Below are 22,968 nucleotides of genomic sequence, written 5' to 3' on the forward strand. Positions count from 1 at the left end.
GGGGTCAAGAGACACTCGATGGCCAAATGGGCATGGGTAGCCGAAATATCGGCCATCAGACGAAAATAAAGGCAAAATATCGGCTATCAGATTAAAAATGGACCGAAATATCAGTTCCGCCAGTAAATCAACCGATATGCCGGAAATCTTATCGTTTACCAGCCGATTCATGATAAATCGGTATGTCGGACGATTTTTTGAACATTGGTACAAATAATGATATATCAATGCAAATAACAATATAAACTAGTCCTATATGTAGATGTTATGATGATACAAAATGCATGTATTAACTCCCCCTAGTTTAAACCTTTACTCGTCCTCGGGCAATTAAGCGAATAGATCATAGCATGCGTCCATGAGCTTATGGTCGATAAAAGAAATACGAGAATCATCAATTTATGCATGTTCAAATCACCTAGAAGATTTACAAACTAAGAGCCATCCAAATGATGACCACATATATAGAAGCTCTAGCAACTATATTTCACTTCTGAAATAGAGAAACCATTGCATGTTGAAAATTGAATCATCTCTACTTTCACCTTAACTTTTAGTACTAGTTGTTAATGACTTTGCAAAACATATAAACTCTCATAGGACAACCAACTAGAAGAAGAGAATAGCGAGAACAAGATAGACATGGAGTTCAACCATATGCCCGAGTATTTTTCTTGAACAGTTGAACACTTTCACCATAGAACATGGTATCAGAGAATAGTCCCGTTTATTAATATCCCCATCATACAATTTATTTATGAATGTTTCAATCAAGTCATATACTCTCCCACTATTTTACTTTCTCATTCCATGGCTAGCCGAATTGTCGCGTGCCTTCCATTCAATCACTTTCCAATAGATCATATGTATTGAAAGATCAATAATGTCAATTTACCCTTTGGTTACTAAACATAACAAGAGTATCTCATGTCCCCTTGTTAGCATCTCTCTTCCTAGTTTTTTTAATCATAGAATACCACATATCTCCTTTAAAATCCAGTTTTAACGTTTATCATGCATGGCTTTATTGATCCATTCATTTATTCTACCTTTATTTTATTTTTATTAAATATATGTTTGTCTAACATAATTTATGTCAAGGCAAAGTGTTATTGAAACTTCCAAACATGGAGTGATCATGTACATGAGTGTTACCCATAAATTTCCAACTAATGGAACCATGGATGGCAACATACTTATTTTTTTTTATTGTAAACCACTCAGCCAAGGATACAAGATAGATCAGCTTTGCATAAACTAAGATAAAAGATAGATAAAAGATAAGCACTCGCATACTAAAACAATAACTAGATGCAATATGATAAAACTAAAAGACATAAAATACTAGGTGAAACTCCCCCAAGCTCTAATTGTTGTTGCAGGTCTTTGTTTAGTTTTCTGAAATCAATGTATATTCTATAACTAGTAACAATAGGTTGAGCTACACATTTTATTTTCATCATTGAGAACAACAGTAATCTCACTTTTCTTAGGTACACAATGAACATGGCTAACCGATATTATGTGATACATAGTACCCGCTTATATGAGTTTAATTACTTGTTTCCTTACTTTTTTTTTGGATGAAGACAATGTTGATAATCAACAATAGCTTTGCATCTTGCTTCAAATTAATTTTATGCATACATAAAGCTAGGTTTATAACTTTCACAATCATCAAGAGAATAACCAATTGTTGGTCTATGAGCGCGTACTACACCAAATAACTATGTTCTTCTTTGGTTGAAAGGTTAGGACTAATAATAACACGAGATATATTCTTTTCATGAAGGTATACATATTTCATACCATCATGCAAATCCTTAAGTTCAAAGCTAGGATCCTCTGTAGGTGGATGCAACTCTCCTACATCATCATGTGGAATATTTAATTGCAGCATATGAGGTTGTTAAGATAGTTCTTGTTCTAAAGCTTTTCCCTTTCTTCATTAGTAAATGGTTCATCTTGGTTAAGTATATATTGCTCCATTGCGTCCGATGAAGGAACATCTAGATAAGCAAGAGCTTCCACTTCATATTTAAAAAATAGTTTTTTTAAATGTTTATCGGTAAAGTTAGAGAAATTAAACTATATCAGGCGTCTATGGTGACTTCGTCAATCTCAAGACCCACCGGATCAGTTCTTCGACGCAGTCTCTTGGAGGTGCTCATAGGGGTAGGGTGTGCGTGCGTGCGTTTCATAGGGATGAGTGTGTGCACGTTTGTGTGAGCGTCTTTGATTGTACAAAATTTCGCAAAAAAAAAACATTTAGGGCAGCAATTGAGTTTTTTTTTAAGAAATCACTCGGTAGCTCTGGTCCTTCCAAAGGTAGCAAGTGTATGTCTGCATGACAAATTTTGAAAATCCAGCCAACTCTTCAACAAAATAGGGTACAATTTTAGCAAGAAACGTCCATAATATTCCTGGCAAAGTGTCAAATACCGCCTGATCAAATAGAGGTGCTTTCTAGAACGAATTCAGCGGGTGCTATTTATCTTCCATTATTCCGATACTCCCTCCACCCGAAACAGATTTCAAACAAATTTATCCAAAATTATTTGTATCTACACAATAAATAATGATACATCAAGGCAAGGCATTTTTGCGCCCGGGATCATATGCTCCCGATTTTTGAAATAAGTTCTAAATGCAGTTTAAAATGTAAAAAAAAAATCGAATGAAAAATTGACGCATGCATATCGACATTCTATGTGCTCATAAAGTCATGTCGCCGAAAACAGACATTTTTTTGTATCATGTGCAAAAAATACAAAATTTGATGCTTAAAAAGATCTTTTCACGATACATTTCTTTATCTTTTTTATACATGACACAATTTTTTTTTCAATTTCCACGAAACTCAGCGTGCGTGCATATAATGTCGATAGCAGAAGCATATGCTCCCATGTTCAAAACTGCATTTTCAGATACATCATACTTGCATAAATTTGCAGCATTTTTTTAGACAAAGAAAATATAATATTTTCTAAATATTTTGATTCTTATCATAGAATGCCACGTACAAAGCACGTACCTTCGGCTAGTAATTGCAACATAGGAGTTTGTTAAGATAGTTCTTGTTCTAAAGCTTTTCTCTTTCTTCATTAGTAAATGGTTCATCTTGGTTAAGTATATATCGCTCCATCGCGCTCCATCGCGTTCGATGAAGCATCAGCTAGATAAGCAAGAGCTTCCACTTCATATGTAACAAATGATTTTTTTAAATGTTTATCAGTAAAGTTAGACAAATTAAAGTCTAACTTTTCATCAACATATTTAATAAACAACACTTTTTGCTGAGGTTAATTAATTTCAGCAACGAGAATATGTAAGAAAGGCCTACCAAATATAATAGGAGAAAATGAATCTTGAGAACAACCAAGTACTATATAATCTTCAAACAAGTAATTCAACATTTGTAACCACACGAAGAGAATAAAAATATATTATTATTTATTAAAAAGTTAAATGGTCATATTTTTGAAATGAAGGGTTAGTTTAATGATGTGTAGCTTCCAAATTTGAAAGCACTGCTGGCTTCATCCGTGTCTCTCCATCCCCACCGTCCATTTCAAACGCGAGGTGCGGCAATCGAGTCTCGGAGGTAATAAAGTGGTGCTCACGCGTCGCGCACCCGAAATGGTCCCACTCCCAGCCATGTCGCACGGAGCTGGAAGCGATACGAAGCTGATGGGATCCAACGGCTCCGGCTCCATGGTCCCGGTCCACCCAAATCCGTGGACACGCAGCAAATGCCACGTACTCTCTGGGCCCACTTGCAGCCACCCCAGCTCGCCTTCCCGGGCCCACGCCGGCGCTGCAAGCCTGCAACGCCCGGTTCACCCAGCTCCTGCTCCCGACCAAAGCTACATCTACATACACCTTCGCTTTTAAAATCCTTAAGCTGCCATTTTCTCCGATTTCTCATCGTTTCTCACTCCGGCAGATCCCAACCTCCACCGCCACCGCGCGCGTCCTCCCACTCCCGCCCGCCGCCGGCGACCGCGCGAACCTCACACGCCGCCGCGGGCGCGCCCGAGATGGCGACGATGGGGAGCCTGATCGGGCTGGTGAACCGGATCCAGCAGGCCTGCACCGTGCTCGGCGACTACGGGGGCGGCGGCGGCGGCGGCGGGGGCTCCCTCTGGGACTCGCTCCCCTCCGTCGCCGTCGTCGGAGGCCAGGTACGCGCCGCCACTTGCCTCCCAGATCCGCCTGCCCCCGCGCCCAGATCTGGCCGCCCAGCCGCTCGCCCGCTGACCGCGTTTTCTGCTGCCAACAGAGTTCCGGGAAGTCGTCCGTGCTCGAGAGCATTGTCGGGAGGGACTTCCTGCCTCGTGGATCTGGTAACCCCGTCGATGGATTGCCAACTTTTTGAATATTGTGGATCGACTCTCGGTCGTCAGTCACTAATTCGCGTCCTCCTGGGTCTGATCAGGAATTGTGACGAGGATGCCGCTGGTGCTACAGCTCCACAAGACGGAGGGCGGGACGGAGTACGCCGAGTTCCTCCACCTCCCGCGCAAGCGGTTCACCGACTTTGGTAACTCCTTTTGCGCTTGCAGCCCAGCAGCCTGCTTTGATTTCTTCAGTCCCAGTTATTAGAGCTAGTGTTGTGTGGAAAGATGCTTTCTATCGCAGCCAAAACTGACCCAGAGGAGATACCTATTAGAAAACATCCTGCATCCCCTAATTATATTCGGTGCACCCAAGTACTTCCACTACGTGATCTATCAATCTATGAAGAACTATACAATTAGCGTAAACACTGCCCTAATATCAAACATATGGTCACGGTTATTATATCAAGATATCCAACTTTTGTATATATAGATGGGCAAAATGTCATAGAGACTCCCTTCTGTTGCCTTGTCGTTCAATTGAAACCAGCTTTCAATTAATTTTCCACATGATTAAATATCTTCATACAGCGTGAAATTCATGTTCTCACTTGTGTGATATTTGCCAATGACAAGCATGTGTTCGTTAAGTGTTGTATTTTGACGCTGTGCTAGAGTATTCAGCAACCAAAGTAGAGTCTATAGTACTGTACAACACCAGAACACATGTAAGAATCATGCACAAATTTTGAATACTTTGAAGCTCCATGCAATATGGCAATAGGTAACCACCAATAGTAGCATCTCGTAATGTTAGTTCTCCTCAAGCAGCAAACTTAGTTATTTGTGGCACACAACTGAATGAGTTCAGCTCTTCTTTTAGAACCATGAACTTATGGGCTGTTCACTTTAATTAGCATGATAATCTCGATGCTTTCTATTTATTTATTTATTTATTTATTGTTAGAGTGTAAGGCATCAAAGGAGATATGATTACTGATCTGCTCTTTTATTCGTTTGTATTATGGTGATGTTAAGTTAAACTTCTGTTAAAACCTTTAATGCAGCTGCTGTTAGGCAAGAGATTTCCGATCACACTGATCGCATTACTGGAAAATCAAAAGCAATATCAAATAAGCCTATCCAGTTGAGTATATATTCTCCACATGGTAAGTCCTGGTATTTGTTTAGATTTTTGAGATGTATCTTAGTGCTCACTTTTCAATTTATAACTGAAGATTTTTTTTATGCTGCACTATGTTGCCCATATTCCTAAAGATTTCTAAATGCTGACTAGATATATGCTCCTTATTATACTTTACCATTTGAGCTAGTTTAATTTGGCAAACTTCTATCTGCAGTTGTTAACTTGACACTTATCGATCTTCCTGGACTGACAAAGGTTGCAGTAGGTAATGTCTCTATTGACCTAGCATTTCTGCTTTGGTTAGCATACTCTTCTTTATTGTATTATTACCTAACTATCGTAACTGCAACTACAGAGGGGCAGCCAGAGTCTATTGTCCAGGATATTGAAAACATGGTCCGGTCTTATGTTGACAAGGTAAAATAATCATAGTTGTGGTTTGATATTGCTAATGTCATGTTTATTTAAGCTACATTTACTTCATGAATATTCCCTGCCATGCTATGCCAGTTCCCAGCATTACTCCATTTTAGCCTAATAGTATTGTGTAGCCATTTTCCTTCCTTCGGGGGTTTGTATAATAAATTTAGAATCAGTCTTAATTTTGTTCATCATTCTTGTCTTCTTGCTATATACTATTTATATTGGGAGTCCTATTTTATTTATATGGGCGGAGATGATTTACTTTTCGTTGTTTGTAAACTTCAGCCAAACTCTATCATATTGGCCATCTCTCCAGCAAACCAAGATATAGCAACATCAGATGCCATCAAGCTTGCTAAGGAAGTTGATCCTTCAGGTGCAGTTCGATTTTTGTTCACTGCAATATTTCAATCCCTTGTGTAAAACACGAATTATAAATACACCATTTTTGTTATCATGTCACATTAGTCTCGCAAGTTTCTTTTCTTTCTTTTGACATTCTTTTTCATTTGTAAGGTGACAGGACCTTTGGAGTCGTGACCAAACTTGATCTGATGGACAAGGGTACCAACGCTGTTGATGTATGTGATTCTGCACTTGTGATGGACTTACCCTCTGTGGGCATAGCACTTAAAACTTCCTATCTTCATGCATCCTAGGTACTTGAAGGGAGGTCGTATCGCCTGCAGCACCCCTGGGTGGGTGTTGTCAACCGTTCACAGGCTGATATCAACAAAAGTGTTGACATGCTTGCAGCACGTCGCAAAGAACAAGAGTACTTTCAAAGTAGTCCTGATTATGGTCACTTGGCACATAAAATGGGTGCCGAGTATCTTGCTAAGCTTCTGTCAGAGGTTAGGGCATTCTGCTCTGGTAGTTTATTTTGCCTAAAATTTTCATAAACTGAATGCCAATGTGCTTCCATTTATTTATCCAGCATTTAGAGGCCGTAATCAAAGCGAAAATTCCAAGTATTATAGCAATGATTAACAAGACAGTCGATGAAATTGAAGCTGAATTGGATCGACTTGGTAGGCCAATTGGAGGTGATGCTGGGGTAAGTAATACTTCCTCCCATAACAAACTAAACAGTATATTTTGTGCCATAGTTTAGAATCATTTGCAGTATTGGTAATGGCACCATAAATTATTCTATATTCCCAAACAACATTTGTATAACATATTCTTGTACATTTAACATAATTGACAGGCGCAACTGTATACGATATTGGACATGTGTCGTGCATTTGACCGTGTTTTCAAAGAGCACTTAGATGGCGGGTAAGATGTTTAACTGTCCCTTCTGTTGATGTGTTTTTTCCCTTCCATAATTATGCGATATATTGTGTAGAAAATGCAAGCATGCTTTTCTTTTCATTTGGTATAACACTTTTGATAATTTACCTTTCACTGTTCACTGTTACCAGCCGACCAGGTGGAGATCGCATTTATGGTGTCTTTGACCATCAATTGCCTGCAGCACTGAAAAAGCTTCCATTCGATAAACATCTTTCATTGCAAAATGTTCGAAAAGTCATTTCTGAAGCTGATGGTTACCAGCCCCATTTGATTGCCCCTGAGCAAGGTTACAGAAGACTTATCGATAGTTCACTCAGCTACTTTAGGGGTCCAGCTGAAGCTTCAGTTGATGCGGTACAACTATTCATCCATTGCTCTTCTTGAGGCTTTTTTACCTTAATGTTGAAGAAACTGTCTCATGTTTCAGTAACTGACATATAAACATATGAAATTAACTACCATCCATCCAATCGAGATTTTAGCCACATAAAGTTAACTAGGGATATTGCTAGACTATAAGAAACTTCTGGCAACCGTCATCCTTGCCCACTGTCTTGCTCAATCAGTAGGGACATTTGAACTACACATGCGTCTTAAATTAAAAAATGTCATGTACAATGTCATATGTGAAGATACATAGTAGGAGACCGTTATCTTCTGAACATAGGATGCTCTAGTAAGTGAATGGAGCTCATTCTTCACAAAGATCTGATAGCAATGCTTGTCTGGGTGCATTTTTCATACCATACAGATATGATTTTCTTCGCTATCTGCAATCTCTCATGGTCTCATCATTTACAGGTCCATTTGGTATTGAAGGAGCTTGTCCGGAGATCGATTGCAGCAACAGAGGTGAGTGCTACTTTTCAATTTTGGTTACGGTTACAGATTATCACCAGACATAACTCCTGTTTCACAGTTTCACAGTTTCTTGTTTCTTATATATCATGGCTACCTTTGATTTGTGCCAGGAATTGAAACGTTTCCCAACGCTTCAATCAGATATAGCTGCTGCAGCCAATGAAAGCCTGGAAAGATTCCGTGAGGATGGCAGAAAGACTGTTATTCGTCTAGTTGACATGGAAGCCAGTTACCTAACAGTTGAATTCTTCCGGAAACTTCCCACTGAACCAGATAAAGGGGCTAACAATAACACTCCAGCCAACGACAGATACCAGGACAACCATCTCAGAAGAATTGGTAAGTTAACCATTTGTTCCATTAAATGGACTATAGGGCAACTATTTTAGGACCTACTGATGGGGCAATAAAGTCCTCGAATAACAGACCAAACAAGTTGTTGTCAACCAATTTGTCATCATTACCCAGACAACCAGTTACTATAGCTGGTGGTACATCCTCCTTTATGCCCTGTTTGCATTATTTTAAATTTTCCTTTTTCATGTGAAGTTCTGCCTTCCAAACTGTGCTTTATACCAACATTTGTATTTGCAACTCTTGAGGTTATTGGAATTATTGAGCTCCAGCTATGTTTCACTATATCTATACTCCTAAAGGTCATGCTGCAGCCACATTACACTTCTCTTGGTTCCTGACCATTATTTACTCTTGGTTATCTCGATAGACAATTGTTTTCAAACGTAATAGCGAAAGAGGCGAACTACTGATCAACCTTTTTGCTGTATGCTCATGCAATTCGTGCTCTAGAACCTTAGGGCTTAGGGTATCTCTTCTGCATTGTTGATGTCATTGTCAATAAGTTTTTGCTGACTATCAATAGCTAGTTACATGTTAGGATATTGACAACCTGTGAATGTTTGATGAAAAAACACCCATGTTAATATAGTTGATAACAATGTACAATATCAATACTAATGATGCCATCACACTTTTTTTTTCCAGGGTCAAATGTATCATCTTACATTGGCATGGTTTGCGATACATTGAGAAACACGATTCCGAAAGCCGTTGTACATTGTCAAGTGAAGGAGGCAAAAAGAAACTTGCTGAACCGTTTCTATGCTCATGTGGGAAGCAAAGAGGTATGTTTGCAAATCACTTACCGAATTTATTTAGCACACACCTACCAAAAAAGGTTTGATCAATAGCCGAATTTACTGTACATAGTATCATTCATCATTTGTACTTGACCTTACACTTTAATTTACCTGCCCACTAGATCAGTGACTAAATGAAAATTTCCATCCAACTTCACAAGTACAACAACCTGGATAGTGCACTGAAGCATCTCTCTTTTTCTTTTTTTGCTTCCGTAACGCAGAAGAAGCAGCTGAGCGCGATGTTGGACGAAGATCCTGGTTTGATGGAGAAGAGGGATTCTCTTGTCAAGAAGCTCGAGCTGTACAAATCTGCGAGGAACGAGATCGACTCGGTTGCGTGGAAATGATCTGTTGGGAAGTCGTGGCGGGAACAGATTGATCTGATTTAGTAGAAATGCTTCATTCGTCATGCATATGCGCCTACATCGGATGCTTTTGTACACGGGCTTTCTTGCAGAGTGTTTTGTTGCTGATGGAGACATGGACACCGTTACTTACTCCTTTGGCCATCCTTTGGCCTCATGTATGATTCATATCTATATTAATATTAATACAGATGTATTCTTTGTTCACTTGATCCTTTGGCACGATCCAGTGTTGGTCATTTGATAGTTTATACGGTTGGTTTCACACTTTGATACCCAAACAAACCTTTACCTATTTTGCTATTCTAACGACAGAAAAGATTGAGTCTACATTCTACAAGTTCTGTTTTAAGTCTTACCATGGCCAAATCTTTCTCTAGGCCATTTGAGAGTACATTGGCCGTTTCATTCATTGATCCCAAAGTGAATCGAACTTGTATTTTGCTATTCCCCACAGACATGTCTACAGTTCTTGTATTTTGCTATTGAAGGCGGCTCTTGAACTCTTCCCATGGCACATCCTTCTCGATATACTCGATGTTGCTGGGGTCAAATGGCCCCTCCACCACATCCACCGACTGTATTACCGCCCTCTCCGGGAGCACGCTCATGGCTGGGTCCGGCGCCGTCCTCCCGCTCAAGCTCGACGAGAAGCCCTGCGACACAGTAACGACTGGCGTCCGTAAGGAATGCACTCCGGGGAGAAGCACGGCGGGGGGCGCGTGAACCACGATTTTTTTTTGTGTCATTGTGGGCGTGTGCTGGTGGATGATACCTTGAAGACGAGCACGACCTCCAGCTCGCCGTCGACGGCGGCATTCACCAGGAGGGCCTGGCCGCGCGCGCCCTCGCTGTACGCCTCCAGCCGCGCCATCTCCTCGTTGTGCCCGTACTCCTCCTCGTCGTCTTCGTCCTCTTCCTCGTACCGTACCCGCCTCCTGGCGCCGCACGCCCACCGGTCGCCGGCGGTCAGGCTGCGCGGCCGCTGCTGGAGAGGTAAGCGCGGGAGCGCGCGGTTGAGGTGGTGCTGGCGCTGCGGGAGGCACGGGCGGAGGGACAGCGACGGGGAGACAGCCGTGGCAGTGGCCATGCTCGCCCTACCGTGTGATGAGTGTCCGTTGGAGGATAAGGCGCGGTGCCAGCGTTTGGTGCTATTCTTACGGGATGCTACTATGGCACTGTGTGGATTCTCTCGATTCTCAAGGTTAGAAGTTCGGGAAGGTCTGTCTGCTCTAGCATAACTTTTATTTTTCGGAACTGAAAAAACGAAGTTCAATCTCCCGAAAAACGAAATACGGGTGGTTTAGGAGGTGGCGCAGAACAACACCAGTATTCGGAACTGAAAAAACGCGAATTCAAATTTTGCCAGTAAACAGATCATCGCAAACAAGTTTAAAAGTGAAATTCAAACATATTTTTTTTTGAACAGGGATAGGGTCCAAAGACCCTAGAAGATACTGGTATTACCAAAGCGGTGGTTACATTTTGCAAAAAAGCCCCTACAGATCAGGGGATTTCTGGATAAGGACAGAACTTTTACAAAAAGGATCTCGGAAAGAAACTGAGAAAAGCAATCAAGTCCTCTGAGCTTGGCACCGCGTCTGGAAGTCGCCGACGAGTTCCTCCGCCACCGAACGGACACCGGCGACGGGGACGAACCACTTGGTCCGGCGTCGTGGCGGAAGCTATAGATCTTCCCCTCGGACTTCTTGGTCCCTGGGAAGTAGAGATTGAGGAGGGTCGCCCTTCGACCATGAGATGCAGAGGCAGGACGGTGTTGGCCGCCGGCATCAGTCCTCCGCTGATGAACTCCTTGGACGAGAGCACAGAGGCTCTCCGGCGTTGCAGAAGGATCTTCCCTGCTCGCTCCAGATCCTGCAAGATCCAGATAGATCTCAAGACGAACCGCTCCGACCGCCTCCATGGCGGCAAGAACAGCATCAGAGCCATCCAGATCTTGCAGCTCTGGAGCAGTTCCGAGCATATTCTTCGTGGAGGGTGAGGGGTTGCTGCTGCTCACTTCCGTCTCCGCCCTTTGGAGCTCTACAAGCAGAAGCCGCACCACCACCGGCCGCCGAGCACTGCCCGCAAGCGTCGGCCACCAGATCTCCACCGGCATCTCGCCAAACTCCACTACGGGAAGAAAAACTACACTACTATGTACAGAGGGGGCCGGCTCCCCTCTCCCAATCACTCCGGCCGGCGAGGCCCCCGGAGGAGAGGGAGAGGGGAGCCGGCAGAGAGAGAGCGACTCTCAAAAGTACTGTTCACTCGCGAGAGCTGGGGAGGGGGGAAATGGAAGCCGTTATCCAATCAAAATTCAAACATAGTAGTTGCATATTTCGATAGTTTCGATCGCAAAAGAGACTACATTTGAGGTGGTCATCGGCGACCAGCTCCTAAACTTAACTAATTTCGCCCGGCGGCAACCTACTGTACGTGTGGCGACGGACTACGCCATCGGCGGCCTACTCCGAGTCGAGGTCGACGACCTCCTGCTTCACGCGACGGACGGCCGCCTCCTTCTGCACCGCCTCGTAAGCGCGCACGACACGGACAACTTCCGCCGCGTCTCGGCCTCCGAGATGACGGAGACTTGCTGGATCATCGTCGCCTCCTTGTCATTGAGGACGTAGTCCCCCGAATGGAGGATGGTGCGCACCGGCACCTCCTCCTCCTCGCTGTTGCCGACGAGTGGCGGCGCTAGCGCATGGTCGAACGCGCCGGAGGAAGACCCCTCGCCGCTATTGGCGTAGAGGGCGAATTCTCCCGGTGGCGTCAGCCCCCGTTGGTCCCGGCGCCTTTCGAGCCGTTCTACTTCCGCCGCTCGACCTCGGAGTGGAAGACGCGGGGGGGGGGGGGGCGAGTTGTTCCTGCCAATCCGCCCACCTCCACTCCACCGCTGCCCACGCTAGGCATGCGGCGGCGACTCCGCGATTGCTCCAACCGTGTGCGCGGCGAAGGAAGCGGACACGGTGGCGGGAGTAGGGTTTTGAAACCCTGCTCCCCTCCCCTCCGTGGCCTGTATTTATACGGGGTGACGCTCGTGTTTCTCGAGCCCCCGAGCCCCCGAGAAAATTTTACGGGCCAGCTCACCTATTCAGGCTCCGTTCTGCGCCGCTTTCAGCCCAAACCTGTAAATCCGCTGAAAAATTCAGTTCCGGCAGCCCGAACCCGTAAATCCGCTAGAAAAATTCAGTTTCAGCAGCGTCAGATGTGCCATCTCTAGGTGACATAGAGATATAGCTAAGAGTTAGCTAACGACATTACTGTGCACTGACATGAGCTAACACGGTGTTTATCAGCAACATCAAGTTACAAAAACCAATCAACAGAAAATACTACAACATGAAGATTAAAAAAAAAGAACTTGAGAGGTTCAGAACTATGGTCCATTCAAGTATTCAACACACAAGTGAATGATGAAACCGAGTATACCTTAATTTGCACATACAGCTACATTTGCCTGCTTTCCAGGAACCGGAAAACGAGCGGGACAAACCCAAGAAATACAACAAAATTATTGCTTGTGGCTAATTCAAGAGGACAACAAGCTTATTAAGTATGCTCTGCTTCTCACAACACGTTACAGAAATGCACTGCTTTTATAAGTTCTGCTGCTCTTCAGATCCAGAGGCAGTCCAAATTACACTCCAACCTCCGAACCAGGCCAAACAACAACCGGGTGAAGTTCGGAGCAAAAACAGAAAAGCAACTAAAATCTCGCCTGCCAATGTTTAGACGTAGAGTACATCTCACTTCTTCAACAAGGCTGCGCTGCACTGACCCATGATCTTTGAGGCTCGTGTAATCGCATCGGTCATATAGAAGTTCTCCACAACGGTTTTAAATGGAGTCGAGCTCACTTGCTGCTTTACCGCAGGCTTCACCTCGGCAGAGATGGTGGATGGCTCCCTCTCATCCACATGTACAAGGTTTGGGGCAACCATACTGATGCGGTTCCTCACACCTGCGACGCTGTCGTAAGGCAGTGGAGCCCCGGCAACCTCGGACAGAGCACGGATGATCTTCCAGTCATCCCTAGCATCGCCAACTGTAGGAACTGCTGGGATGGTCCACTGTGTGCATCCCTCGGTGTTCTCGTAGGTTCCTTCCTTCTCGCTGAATGCTGAAGACGGCAGGATAACATTGGCCCTGTAGACAGCCTTGTCACCATGGTGTCCCTGGTAGACGACAAAGGCATCCTCTGGAAGGTTGTCCAAGTTCACATCATCAGCTCCCATCAGGTAAAGAAACTTTGCAGACTTGACGCTCTCGGTAGGATTAGCAACGAGGCCCAGATCAAGAGCTGCTGCCTGTGCAGCGTGGAGCAATAGAACATTAAGGCCGTTCCAGTCTGGTCTCGTCACATTGAACTTCTTCGCCACAGTTTCAATTGTTGAGAACACAGCACCGTGGTCTTCCCGTTCAAATAATCCAGCTCCAGCGATGATGACAGGATTCTTTGCAGACTTCAGTACTGAACAGAAAGGATGCCGGCCCTCAGCGATCTCAACAAGGGTCTCAGGCCCAGTGCCAAGATGTTGATGGTCATAGTTGAAGTCTGCTGGAGCACCAATGTAGCCCACCTTTGCTTGTGTTGCTCTAACAGTCTTCTGAATCCTTGCATTGACTATAGCAGCTTCAACTCTAGGCTGTTTTATGGCACAAAAAAAGGGCGTTACTGTTATCCACAATGAAATAAATTATCTGCAGAATGTGAATGAAAAGAAAGGGTAACCAGAAATAGCACATTTTAATTCCTTTGGTCTAACAAGATAGATATGGAGCTTCCTGGCAAATATATTACTCCCTACGTCTAAAAATAGGTGTCTCAACTTTTTCTAGATGCGGGTGTATCTATAACTAAAGTGTGTCTAGATACATATGTATCTAGACAAAACTAAGACGCCTATTTTTGGACAGAGGTAGTAGTATATTTCTGGCAATTCACTGTCTCAATACGCTTGAAGTCAAAGGAAGTAACTGGGTTTCTTTAGAAACATCAGCTGATAAAAATTGATACTGTATCATATGTAGTCTTTCCATTTCAAAATATATAAAGCATGCTTTGTTTCATTAGGACAACAGTTTGGCCAAGAATTGCTTAGTTAATATGTGGTCTATGTGATACAAAATCACATTCATAAGTACTTCTAAAAAATAATTTAGTGACCACCAATTTCATGGCACATAAACCAAATATTAACAAGGCAACTCTTGGTCAAATACTTACCTGAATGAAAGAAACTACGCCTTATATTTTCAAATGGGGTAGGTGTAATGCATAGCAATTGCAAAAGAAAAAAAAATGCCAACAGGCAAGAACATATAATTAAAGACTACTTCCCTCTAGTCCTAAAAACAGGGCGCATATGTCCCAGCACGTCGACCAAGGTGAGCTGACACCAGATATTATTTTCCCATACTACCCCTATCAGAACATCCAGAGTACCTTGTTTCTCGGTATAAAGAAGATGGACTGGGTCACAGGGGCGACTACTGTACATGCAAATGAGGGTAGTTTCGGAAAAATCAGAGCCAAACCAGATCTGGGCCTTCCTTTGAGGAAAAATTCTAGAAAATTTATGCGCCTTTTTTTTTGGATCGGAGGGAGTACCTTGCACTTCATGTATTCTATCATTCTGTGATGTAAGATGTTTCAGCTACAGGGTCTTCTACAAATTGTAGCAAGAGTTTTATGCTATGGCTCTAGAAAAGATGCTTTCAACCAGTTAGCATATTTACGAGAAACAAAATAAAACTGCAGTTATACACCACTAGAATGCCAAACTAAGGCCAGGTGATTACAAAGCAGAGTAAGATGTTTCAGCTACAGGTTCTTCTACAAATTCTATCAAGAGTTTTATGCTATGGCTCTAGAAAAGATGCTTTCAACCAGTTAGCATATTTACGAGAAACAAAATAAAACTGCAGTTATACACCACTAGAATGTCAAACTAAGGCCAAGTGATTACAAAACAGAGCATACTGTTAGATATGAAAAACAATCAAGAAACTGAACGGTACATAATAGTTATGAGCAAGAAAAAAATCCTACCTGTGTACCAACCAAAAGGAAGACATCAGCTTTCTCAAGCCCAGCAATGCTAGTATTCATTAGGTAGTTTGACCGAAGATCTGCTGGTGGGTTAGGACCATTTCCCTCACAGAGCACCTTATCTGAACCCATTTTGTTGACAAAATCTTTCAATGCCATCATGGATTCTGCATCAGAAAGTTTGCCAGCGACTCCAGTAATTTCTTCTGGTTTAACTTGGTTCAAAACCTCAGCAACAACCGCCATAGCATCACGCCATGTCACTGCCTTAAACCTGCCATCAGAACCACGGATCATAGGATCATTTAGTCTTTGCCTCTTCAGACCATCATAACAAAACCGAGTTTTGTCAGATATCCACTCCTCGTTGATATCCTGCAAGTATTAAAAAAAGGAGGAAGCTAAATCAGGTATTCATTTTCATGGCTCACTAAAAAGCAGGTTATGTAGTGAAGGTTCACCCAACAAGCTGCTGGAGATAATTCATGTTATGTACCAAAGGTTCATGCGACCACCATGACGCTCAAAAGAACAGGCACTAGAAGAGCGGTACAATAGCGCATAGCACCTAGTTGCCGGCTAATGGCTAGCCAATGGCAGGGAAGGTAGCAGGGTGGTGCTCAGTGCCTACATGCAGTCTACACGTGCTAGGTGAACTTTTACAACAGGCTTGACAGATATTATGGGGGATCATAACACTGTTGATGAAGTACCAGACAGCATGCCCATGTCACCCAAAATAATCACAGAAAACAAAGTAAAAAAATTGCAACAGGATCAGGCAAGCGAACCTCATTGATGCGTGGAACAATGCGCATAACTTCAGGACCTCTGCTATCAACTCTTATGTTTGAACCTACTGCATCGGTGACATCAATAGTCTCAGTGCCCTTGAGCTCCCAGTTCCTAGCTTTAAATGCAAATGGCTTGGATGTAAGAGCTCCAACAGGGCAGATATCGATAACATTTCCAGATAGTTCGCTTGTCATGAGCTTCTCCACATATGTTCCAATTTCTTCGCCACTCCCACGGCCTAACATACCCAGGTCTTGAACACCAGCAACCTCGGATGCAAACCTGACACACCTGTAATATACGAGAAATTCGAAAATTACATACCAGGCAAAGGTAGAAAAAAAAAAACTGAAAGCTTGCACAAGCTAAACCCATTTTCGACATATGTGTTACTGTAACAAGAAAAGATACAGGGAAAAACAAGCGACTGCACAACGACAGCACAAACTAAGAACCAGCAAAATGGCCACATTGATGCATGTAAATAAGTTAGAAGGAATGGTCGGTTACAACAGTTTAAACTTTAGTACGTTTTAACAATAAGCTCTTAAACCTATAATGCTAAAAAAATGAAGCACATGAAAGCACTGAGAAAAAGATAGCCATGAAATTACCTTGTACACTGGATGCAACGGGTCATCACGGTCTTGACCAAGGGGCCCAGATTCTTATCGACGACCGAGCGCTTCATATCGGTGAAACGGCCGCGGTCAGACCCAAAGGCCATAGACTGATCCTGGAGATCGCACTCCCCGCCCTGGTCGCAGATAGGGCAATCCAGCGGATGGTTCATCAACAGGAACTCCATGACGCCCTCCCTTGCCTTCTTTGCGATCGGTGTGTTCGTCTTGATCTTCATCCCTAATCCATGAAGGAGCTGCCAAGGTTAGGAACTCTCGCATATTTCTTAGTAGAAATTACACACACACTGGACTGGACTGGACTAATCATTTGGTACATCAACAATCACTGGCTAGGTTGATGTTTCTAGTTTCTACAAGCAGTAATGATTAGACGCAAATCTAGGCAAGATTACTAAAATGTTGATTGGTGAGACGGCTAGGAGCTGAATGGATCTGAGAGACTGATGCACACAGGACAAGCAGAACAGACCACAACATGGCCTGCCAGGTAATGAAATGGGCAGGAACGAAAAAGAAAGTCTGACCTGGTAGCGCAGGCATGGCGCACGAAGCGACGGGCTTGGGCGACTTCTCGACCTCGACGAGGCACATGCGGCAGTTCCCGGCGATGGAGAGTCTGCTGTGGTAGCAGAACCTTGGGATGTCGACGCCGGCGACCTCGCATGCCTGGAGCACGGAGAAGCCCTTGGGGATCTTGACGGCGTGGCCGTCGACGAAGACCTCGAGCACGTCGTCCGGGTTGGCGGGCAGCTCGACGCGCGCGCCGCCGACGGGCTCCCGCGGCGGCGGCAGCTCCGGGTCGGCGGGCGCCACGGCCGCGCCGGCCTCCGGCGACCCCGCGGACGCGGTCGGGGAGATCCAGCGGCGGGAGGCGGCCACGGACGGGTTGCGGGGCGAGAGGTAGGGCTTGGAGTGGCGCAGCGCCCGCGCGAGGAAGGCCATGGCGGCGGCGGCGGCGGCGGCGGCGAGGCGATTTGGATCGCGCGGTGGGGGAGACCGACCTCGTGCCCTTGGCTTGGCTGGTGTGGGTGGAGATGGGGGTGTCTCTCGGGAGTGGAGGCCGCTGCGGTGACAGGTGGGGTCGGAAGAGCAGCGGGACCTGAGTGCAGTGTGGTGTGGAGATGCCTGGATGGACGTGGTGCATACACGAGCATAAAACCACATTTATGCAAAATATTTAGAAAACTAGTAGAATACCACTTTACGATTTTTCGCAAAAAATCTTCACTCTGCTATTTTTTGCAATGTGCACTAATCTCGAATTAAAACATGGATTAACACCATTTCTGAATAGTGGGATCCACATGCCTGGGCTAGTTTTGGTGAGTGGACAAAACCCCGTTTGAAAGACAAAATATTCTAAAGGATAAGTAAAACATATATTACAGGATTCGTCTCCTTCCTCAACTCCGGTAAGGGGCGGCGCAGGTGACCTCCGCCAGGGCCCAGGTGAGAGAGCCCAGGCAGGGCGGCACGGCCGCGGAGGAGGGCTAGTCGGTGGGACACATGTGAGATCCTCCAGGGCACCGCGGTCAACCTCTGGCAAGGACGAGCTCCGATAGGGGAACCTCCTTCACATAAACGGGTTGGGCTGAGTTATAGACTTTTTTTTTCCTTTCTTTTAGAAACATTTGTATTTCTTTTAGATATTTCCATCTCACGAAATTACTTAGATTTTGCCACGCCATACCTGTAGGTGGGTCCCACTAATCAATTCATGTTCAATTCAAGATTACTGCACATTGCAAAAATACCTACAGTAAAGTGGCATATATTTGCAGAAAAATTGTAAAGTGGTAGTTTTCAAATATTTTGCACAAATGTGGTAGTTTTATGCTAAGAACCCCAAGGACGGTGAATGGTTGGGGCAACCCAGTCGGCTCGATGTGGGTACTATTGTTATTTGTGGGTATCACTGCACCATCCATCATTTAATAAGTATGTTTACACATGTCTTAAGTTAGACTTTATTAACTTTGATCAACTCTCTATATAAAAGTAGCATCATTTATGACACTAAATTTATATTGCTAGATTCATTTTCACATGTATTTCGGTAATAATATAGTCATTTGGTGTCATGTATGTTGCTACTTTTGTGTAAAAATTTAGATAAATTCAAAAAAAATTGATTTCCACACAAAAAATACGCTTATTCACGGATGGAGTGAGTATGGTGCGGGTGTGTGGTCAAAGCTGGAAACGCGTAGTGTGCTCTCAACACACGACGAACAAAAGAATTTTCTTCTAGAGTCATATTGGATTTTGGTAGCTTAACTTTGCACAAAATGTAAAATTTAGTATTACAACTTGCAAAACTACTAAATCTTGTTAAGCAGATTGATTTAGGCCCTGAGAGGTCCTTTAGCAGTTAAAAGGAGAAGCAGAGAGGAATCCCCAATCCCGAACCCTAGGCTACCAGTTGATACGCGTACATCACGCGTCCGTTGGGAACCCCAAGAGGAAGGTGTGATGCGTACAACGGCAAGTTTTCCCTCAGAAAGAAACCAAGGTTTATCGAACCAGGAGGAGCCAAGAAGCACGTTGAAGGTTGATGGCGGCGAGATGTAGTGCGGCGCAACACCGGGGATTCCGGCGCCAACGTGGAACCTGCACAACACAACCAAAGTACTTTGTCCCAACGAAACAAGGTGAGGTTGTCAATCTCACCGGCTTGCTGTAACAAAGGATTAGATGTATAGTGTGGATGATGATTGTTTGCAGAAAATAGTAGAACAAGTATTGCGATAGATTGTATTCGATGTAAAATAATGGACCGGGGTCCACAGTTCACTAGAGGTGTCTCTCCCATAAGATAAATAGCATGTTGGGTGAACAAATTACAGTCGGGCAATCGACAAATAAAGAGAGCATGACAATGCACATACATGATATGATGAATATTGTGAGATTTAATTGGGCATTACGACAAAGTACATAGACCGCTATCCAAGCATGCATCTATGCCTAAAAAGTCCACCTTCAGGTTATCATCCGAACCCCTTCCAGTATTAAGTTGTAAAACAACAGACAATTGCATTAAGTATGGTGTGTAATGTAATCAATAACTACATCCTCGGACATAGCATCAATGTTTTATCCCTAGTGGCAACAAAGACATCCACAACCTTAGAACTTTCCGTCATCGTCCCGCATTTAATGGAGGCATGAACCCACTATCGAGCATAAATACTCCCTCTTGGAGTTAAGAGCAAAAACTTGGCCGCAGCCTCTACTAATAACGGAGAGCATGCAAGATCATAAACAACACATAGGTAATAGATTGATAATCAACATAACATAGTATTCTCTATCCATCGGATCCCGACAAACACAACATATAGAATTACGGATAGATGATCTTGATCATGTTAGGCAGCTCACAAGATCCGACAATGAAGCACATGAGGAGAAGACAACCATCTAGCTACTGCTATGGACCCATAGTCCAGGGGTGAACTACTCACTCATCACTCCGCGAGGCGACCATGGCGGTGAAGAGTCCTCCGGGAGATGATTCCCCTCTCCGGCAGGGCGCCGGAGGTGATCTCCGGGATCCCCCGAGATGGGATTGGCGGCGGCGGCGTCTCGCAAGGTTTTCCGTATCGTGACTCTCGCGATCGGGGGTTTCGCGACGAAGACCTTAAGTAGGCGGAAGGGCGGAGTCGGAGGGGTCACGGGGCCCCACACAGTAGGGCCGCGCGGGCCCCTCCTGGGCCGCGCCGCCCTAGTGTGGCGGCGCCCGTGGCCCCACTTCGTCTTCTCTTCGGTCTTCCGGAAGCTTCGTGGCAAAATAGGACCCCGGGCGTTGAGTTCGTCCAATTCCGAGAATATTTCCTTTGTAGGATTTCCGAAACCAAAAACAGCAGAAAACGAAGAATCGGCTCTTCGGCATCTCGTTAATAGGTTAGTGCCGGAAAATGCATAAATACGACATATAATGTGTATAAAACATGTAGATATCATCAATAATGTGGCATGGAACATAAGAAATTATCGATACGTCGGAGACGTATCAGCATCCCCAAGCTTAGTTCCTCGCTCGTCCCGGCAGGTAAACGATAACTACGTATAATTTCTGGAGTGACATGCCATCATAACCTTGATCATACTATTGTAAGCATATGTAATGAATGCAGCGATCAAAACAATGGTAATGACATGAGTAAACAAATGAATCATAAAGCAAAGACTTTTCATGAATAGTACTTCAAGACAAGCATCAATAAGTCTTGCATAAGAGTTAACTCATAAAGCAATAAATCAAAGTAAAGGTATTGAAGCAACACAAAGGAAGATTAAGTTTCAGCGGTTGCTTTCAACTTATAACATGTATATCTCATGGATAATTGTCAACATAGAGTAATATAATAAGTGCAATATGCAAGTATGTAGGAATCAATGCACAGTTCACACAAGTGTTTGCTTCTTGAGGTGGAGAGAGATAGGTGAACTGACTCAACATAAAAGTAAAAGAAAGGTCCTTCACAGAGGAAAGCATCGATTGCTATATTTGTGCTAGAGCTTTGATTTTGAAAACATGAAACAATTTTGTCGAATGTAGTAATAAAGCATATGTATCATGTAAATTATATCTTACAAGTTGCAAGCCTCATGCATAGTATACTAATAGTGCCCGCACCTTGTCCTAATTAGCTTGGACTACCGGGATCATCGCAATACACATGTTTTAACCAAGTGTCACAAAGGGGTACCTCCATGCCGCCTGTACAAAGGTCTAAGGAGAAAGCTTGCATTTTGGATTTCTCGCTTTTGATTATTCTCAACTTAGACATCCATACCGGGACAACATGGACAACAGATAATGGACTCCTCTTTAATGCATAAGCATGTAGCAACAGTTAATATTCTCATATGAGATTGGGGATATATGTCCAAAACTGAAACTTCCACCATGATTCATGGCTTTAGTTAGCGGCCCAATGCTCTTCTCTAACAATATGCATGCTCTAACCATTAAAGTGGTAGATCTCCCTTATTTCGTACAAGACGGACATGCATAGCAACTCACATGATATTCAACAAAGAGTAGTTGATGGCGTCCCCGTAAGCATGGTTATCGCACAACAAGCAACTTAATAAGAGATAAAGTGCATAAGTACATATTCAATACCACAATAGTTTTTAAGCTATTTGTCCCATGAGCTATATATTGCAAAGGTAAAGAATGGAAATTTTAAAGGTAGCACTCAAGCAATTTACTTTGGAATGGCGGAGAAATACCATGTAGTAGGTAGGTATGGTGGACACAAATGGCATAGTGGTTGGCTCAAGGATTTTGGATGCATGAGAAGTATTCCCTCTCGATACAAGTTTTAGGCTAGCAAGGTTATTTGAAACAAACACAAGGATGAAACGGTGCAGCAAAACTCACATAAAAGGCATATTGTAAACATTATAAGACTCTACACCGTCTTCCTTGTTGTTCAAAACTCAATACTAGAAATTATCTAGACTTTAGAGAGACCAAATATGCAAACCAAATTTAGCAAGCTCTAGGTGTTTCTTCATTAATGGGTGCAAAGTATATGATGCAAGAGCTTAAACATGAGCACAACAATTGCCAAGTATCAAATTATTCAAGACATTTTAGAATTACTACATGTAGCATTTCCCGATTCCAACCATATAACAATTTAACGAAGAAGATTCAACCTTCGCCATGAATACTATGAGTAAAACCTAAGGACATATTTGTCCATATGCAACAATGGAGCGTGTCTCTCTCCCACACAATGAATGCTAGGATCCATTTTATTCAAACAAAAACAAAAAAACAAAAACAAACCGACGCTCCAAGCAAAGTACATAAGATGTGATGGAATAAAAATATAGTTTCAGGGGAGGAACCT

The 22,968-nt window shown here is 43.6% G+C and overlaps 3 protein-coding genes across 3 annotated transcripts; 1 reads left to right on the top strand and 2 right to left on the bottom strand.

Annotated features, from left to right (window-relative positions):
• Nucleotides 1-4,032: 4,032 nt before the first annotated feature.
• LOC124703259 (phragmoplastin DRP1C-like) lies at nt 4,033-9,802 on the top strand (the record flags this gene model as incomplete). The annotated part of the gene is given in 16 exon segments (XM_047235480.1): nt 4,033-4,184; nt 4,283-4,346; nt 4,439-4,543; nt 5,408-5,509; nt 5,702-5,752; nt 5,843-5,904; nt 6,196-6,286; nt 6,427-6,491; nt 6,570-6,764; nt 6,848-6,967; nt 7,121-7,191; nt 7,338-7,563; nt 8,011-8,061; nt 8,181-8,409; nt 9,073-9,212; nt 9,452-9,802. Coding segments are annotated over 16 exon segments (1,842 nt in total). The 3' UTR covers nt 9,578-9,802.
• On the bottom strand, nt 9,755-10,716 carry LOC124703260. The gene is made up of 2 exons (XM_047235481.1): nt 10,371-10,716; nt 9,755-10,251 (listed from the first exon to the last, which is right to left on the bottom strand). Exons 1-2 carry the CDS (start codon nt 10,683-10,685, stop codon nt 10,078-10,080), a joined length of 489 nt encoding a protein of 162 aa, XP_047091437.1. The 5' UTR covers nt 10,686-10,716; the 3' UTR covers nt 9,755-10,077.
• A 2,255-nt stretch (nt 10,717-12,971) lies between these two features.
• Nucleotides 12,972-18,056, bottom strand: LOC124703261 (NADH dehydrogenase [ubiquinone] iron-sulfur protein 1, mitochondrial-like). The gene is made up of 5 exons (XM_047235482.1): nt 17,620-18,056; nt 17,066-17,312; nt 16,448-16,742; nt 15,657-16,031; nt 12,972-14,250 (listed from the first exon to the last, which is right to left on the bottom strand). Exons 1-5 carry the CDS (start codon nt 18,035-18,037, stop codon nt 13,351-13,353), a joined length of 2,235 nt encoding a protein of 744 aa, XP_047091438.1. The 5' UTR covers nt 18,038-18,056; the 3' UTR covers nt 12,972-13,350.
• Between the last annotated feature and the right edge of the window lie 4,912 nt (nt 18,057-22,968).

The sequence above is a fragment of the Lolium rigidum genome, chromosome 3, assembly GCF_022539505.1.
Source record: "Lolium rigidum isolate FL_2022 chromosome 3, APGP_CSIRO_Lrig_0.1, whole genome shotgun sequence".
Lineage (NCBI taxonomy): Eukaryota > Viridiplantae > Streptophyta > Magnoliopsida > Poales > Poaceae > Lolium > Lolium rigidum.

Excerpts from the sequence above, each read along its gene's own strand:
- LOC124703260 (XM_047235481.1), bottom strand. The coding sequence starts at position 10,685 with ATGGCCACTGCCACGGCTGTCTCCCCGTCGCTGTCCCTCCGCCCGTGC. Across the intron at positions 10,252-10,370 it reads AGGTCGTGCTCGTCTTCAAG|GGCTTCTCGTCGAGCTTGAG; the intron begins GTATCATCCACC and ends ACTGTGTCGCAG.
- LOC124703261 (XM_047235482.1), bottom strand. The coding sequence starts at position 18,037 with ATGGCCTTCCTCGCGCGGGCGCTGCGCCACTCCAAGCCCTACCTCTCG. Across the intron at positions 17,313-17,619 it reads CGCCATGCCTGCGCTACCAG|GGATGAAGATCAAGACGAAC; the intron begins GTCAGACTTTCT and ends TTCATGGATTAG. Across the intron at positions 16,032-16,447 it reads TTGTTCCACGCATCAATGAG|GATATCAACGAGGAGTGGAT; the intron begins GTTCGCTTGCCT and ends TAATACTTGCAG.